Here is a 4,434-nt window from a genome sequence, read left to right as displayed (position 1 = left end):
ATTCTCTTGGAGCAAGCAGGGGAAGCAGAGGAGCGGCAGGGTCAGGGTGCTGGGTTCCTAAGGTGCAAGAATGCAAAACAGAACTGGCCTCATTCTCTGTGCTCTTGCCCTCCTGATGGGTTTCCTGATGGTCTGCCTGGGGGCCTTCTTCATTTCCTGGGGCTCCATATTCGACTGTCAGGGGAGCCTGATTGCGGCATATTTGCTTCTGCCTCTGGGGTTTGTGATCCTTCTGAGCGGAATTTTCTGGAGCAACTACCGCCAGGTGACTGAAAGCAAAGGAGTGTTGAGGCACATGCTCGAACAACACCTTGCTCATGGGGCCCTGCCCCTGGCCACAGTAGACAGGTACGTGCTGACAGGCAGAGGGACCAAGAAGGGCTGAGATGGGCTGAGTTGTGTCAGATCTGAGTGATTTCCGATCCTACTATGGAGCAACTTGCACGTCCCATGCGCTGTCTGTCTAGAACCGAAGCTTTATTGTCAGGGAAGTATTCTGGGGTTGTTATTAGGAAGAATGGCGCCGTCTTTGGGGAAAACCATGATGTGGGGGCAACTCGTCTCAGAGAAACCCTACCACCACCCCCAGTGAAAACCCGCCCAAGCCAATTTAGACACCCAGGCTTTTTCGTTATATCATGGCAGCTGTCATTAATTAGTGGCAGGTGATGGTTAGTTACTTCCCATAACCTGGGATAAGGTTCTAAGGCAAGCAAGTCCCAGGCCAAATTCTGCCACACAACAAATGAGGAAGCAGGCATAAAATGAGTCCCGGAATCTCTGTGAGCTCAGAGAAGCCCCAGTTTACTGTCCTTTTAGGTGTTGTGATCTCACCTTGCGTAAAACATTCCTTCAGGGGAAGGTGATAATATTCTAGAGGCAAGATTCATTCTATCTCACCATCTCATACATTAGGATAGTTATCATCAAAAAAACAAAACCAAACAGCTAGTGTTGGTGAGGATGTCAATAAATTGGAACACTGTGCACTGCTGGTGGGAATGTTAAAATGGTGCAACCACTGTGGAAAACAGTGTGGAGATTCCTCTGTACATTAAATATTGAATTACCGTTTGATCCAGCAATTCTACATTCTGAGTTTATACACAAAGGAACTGAAAGCAGGGATTCAAATGGATGTTTGTACACCAATGCTTCTAGCAACATTTATTCACAATAGCCCAAAAGTGGAGACAGCCCAAATGTCCATCAATAGGTGAGTAGATAAACAAAATGTGGTATATACATGTAATGGAATATTAGCCTTAAAAAGGAAGGAAATCCTGGCACATGCCACCACTTGAAGTTGAAAACATGCTAAGTGAAACAAGTCAGTTACAAAGGGCAAATATTGTATGATTCCACTTATATGAGTACCTAGCATAGTCAAATTCATAGACACAGAAAGTAGAACAGTGGCCCCAGGGGCTGGTGGAAGGAGAGATTGGGGACTTATTGTTTAATGAGTAGAGAGTTTTAAGGTGATGGTTGTAGACCAATATGAGTGTATTTAGTGCCACTGAACTATACACTTAAAAACAGTAAATTTTATGTCATATATATTTTACCACAAGAAAAAAAGATTTGGTTAATCTTATAGTCAGTATCAGGCAACAAGAAACCTCCTAATTCTTGGCTAGCCACAGGACCATTTGGGGATAACACCCTAGGCATCATTCTCAAGATACAGGCTACAAGACTATAAATTATTTTGCCCTCTTCGTGCAAGAGTAGAAAGTATCTAAAATATTTTAGCTACTCCATGTATCTTGAATATAAGTAATCTTGCCCATGAGGGTCCACTTTTGGCATCCTTTATGCTAATTAATAAGATAATAATTATGAAAACTAAAACTTATTTCCAATGTTATACTAACCAGCAGAGTTTCTGGGTTTGATTAAAAATTAAGATAAATGAAATGATTGTAGAAGATGCCTCTAGAGTGATGGTTTCTTTTTGTATAAATGTTAGAGGACTACCTCTAGAGTGTGAATTTCTGATAAATGTAACTGATTGCCTTTAGGATATAGCTTAAATTGACTAACACTGCATAATATTACAGTATACTGAAATGTTTGAAAGTAAATTACGGACATCGTGACACCCCCATTTTACTGCCTCTTCTCGCTGCATATAATTAGATGCTCATCCCACGCAGAATGGCTGGCAAGTCAGCCTGGGAAGTCACATTTCTCCCAAGCATTTGCACTCAAAATGGATACCCAGGTTGAGATATCAAAGCAAATGGGTCTCCAATGATGGAATTCAGGGGACTGGGAATGTGGATGGCAGTTGAAGGAGGGTGGGGTTGGGAGAGGTAGCTGGGATTTGGGGCAGGAAGCAGTCATCCTGGAACCTTTCAAATCACTCCAGGGAACAGCTCACCTTTCTATGTAAAATGCCTTTACACATGTACCCCCATGACTCAGCCTTGGCTATTCTGAGTGAAGGCTGAGATTTACGCCTTACAGTAGACAGCTTCTTCAGCTCTGGCTTTGGGCCTGGTAACATTTGGAATGGAGTTGTGGCTACAAATGGCAGTCCCTGTTCTGTTGTGGTTACACACCATAAACACTCCCTGTAGGCACTGGAAGGATCACTCTATAAATACACAACTCAGCCGAGCTCACCGGTCTCTCTTCTTCCCCTCTCCCCCTCCCCCAAATTCATTCATGATGGAGAAGCCAGGAGGATTTAGCAATTAGCAATGCTGGGCAAGATGACCAATGAGAACATCAGCCCCCGAACTAATGGCTGCTTTAGCCTACTGGCATAGAAAGGGCTGCAACTGAAATCTGCGTAAAGTTGTCAGTTGATATCATTTGAGAAATGAGTATGTTTGTATGTTTTCTTTGAAACTAGGTACTGAGTCTTGAAAGGGTGTTAGGATAGAGACATGGCATCTGATATAGTTCAGAGATGAGCACAGAGTTGGTTTTCATTCATTATTTTGTTGGCTGTGATGATAAGAGAAAGTGAGTGCAATTGAGGGGATGATGCCATGTGAGAATGGGAGCAAGGATGTGGATGGACTAAGCACTCGGTAGAGAGAAGTTCCCTATCCAGAGCCCCCACCTCCTCTAATGTTGACAAGGATCTCACACTGAATGGCCCTGTTTCCATGAGTGAATGAGCAATAGAGAAGGAATAGCTTGGCATAACCCACCGGGAAAAAAAATGTGACTAGAGGCAGGCATCCTGTGGCTGATAAAAAGGTTCTTTTGGAAGAGCAGCACATTTTTTAAAAACTGGTGATGCCAGGAAGAAGTACATCTGTTTCAAGAATCCATGTTTCTTAACAGTTTGGCTTCGCACAATTTGAGCTGAGAGAGGCAGCCGTCTGCCTCTTTGGCATTAATGCCTAAATAACGCATGCATGTTTGTGCTGTTTTGTCCCCTAGGCCAGACTTTTACCCTCCAGCTTATGAAGAGAGCCTGGAGGTGGAAAAGCAGAGATGTCCTGCAGAGAGAGAGGTCTCTGGCATTCCTCCACCTCTATATACAGAGACGGGCCTGGAATTCCAGGATGGAAATGACTCCCACCCAGAGGCCCCACCATCTTATAGAGAATCCATAGCTGGCCTGGTGGTGACAGCAATCTCAGAGGACACCCAGAGGCAAAGCCAAGAGTGCTGAGGCAGAGAAAGCTCTCCAGCACTCACGATGCCACCGCTGTGGGGAGCAGCTACTGATAATAAAGGCAAACGAGGGACTGTGGGAGGAAAGGCCCCACCAGGGATCCCACATGAGAGCTTGGGGAGGGGATGACAGCCCTGAATTCCAGACATAATTGGCCATGCCAGGGCAGGGCCGGCCAGGGGCCCTGGAAGGGTGTGGCCAACACCAAGCAGACATTTCAGAGGATTCACACTAATCTTGACCCCGGCAGGCCTTGGGTCCCCAAAGGTGTTAACTCTGAGAGCTCTGCTTACAGAGATTCTTTCTGCTCTCACTCAACTTCCCTCCCATCATCTCAACTCCAGCCAGGGAGGAATAGATGCTGGTTGTCAGGACAGCCACATGCCTTCCTGTTCTATATCACCTAGTAATCTCAAAGGGAAGGTTTGTTGTTTAATTTATTGATTGTTCAGCCTTTCGTTTTGTTAGCTTGTTTCCTAGTTACCTCCAGCTGACCATACTACCAGAGTGAGGCAGTACTTCACATCCTGGGAGATAAGCCCTCGGAACCCATGAATGTTATTTCGTATTATTTTATTTTCACGATATGTATTTTTTCTATGTAAAAGGAAAATGACTGTAATATTTGCCTTCAAGATGGTTCAAACACAAAATGTTAAATGAGCTGTTTTTTAAAAGAGGTCCTTATACAAATAGGCAAGATAAGATTGCTTATAGACCCAAATGAAATAGACAGAATACTTAATTCATAATACATGGAAATCCGGGGTATAGGGTGGAATATGTACTGGCCA

At 44.3% G+C, this 4,434-nt stretch overlaps 1 protein-coding gene across 1 annotated transcript; it reads left to right on the top strand.

Moving 5' to 3' along the window:
• TMEM252 (transmembrane protein 252) lies at positions 1 to 4,317 on the top strand. Its single transcript, XM_032138731.1, has 2 exons — positions 1 to 348; positions 3,403 to 4,317. The coding sequence occupies exons 1-2, from the start codon at positions 71 to 73 to the stop codon at positions 3,635 to 3,637; spliced, it is 513 nt and encodes a 170-aa protein (XP_031994622.1). The 5' UTR covers positions 1 to 70; the 3' UTR covers positions 3,638 to 4,317.
• Positions 4,318 to 4,434: the final 117 nt, after the last annotated feature.

The sequence above is a fragment of the Hylobates moloch genome, unplaced genomic scaffold (assembly GCF_009828535.3).
Source record: "Hylobates moloch isolate HMO894 unplaced genomic scaffold, HMol_V3 SCAFFOLD_19, whole genome shotgun sequence".
NCBI classification, from domain to species: domain Eukaryota; kingdom Metazoa; phylum Chordata; class Mammalia; order Primates; family Hylobatidae; genus Hylobates; species Hylobates moloch.
The sequence above is the reverse complement of the archived record's forward strand: the minus strand, read 5'-3'. Positions and strand labels throughout refer to the sequence as shown.

What these genes read in the sequence shown, in the direction of transcription:
- TMEM252 (XM_032138731.1), top strand. Translation starts at nt 71, where the DNA reads ATGCAAAACAGAACTGGCCTCATTCTCTGTGCTCTTGCCCTCCTGATG. An exon ending in CCCCTGGCCACAGTAGACAG is followed by an intron (nt 349 to 3,402) that starts GTACGTGCTGAC and finishes TTTGTCCCCTAG; the next exon opens with GCCAGACTTTTACCCTCCAG.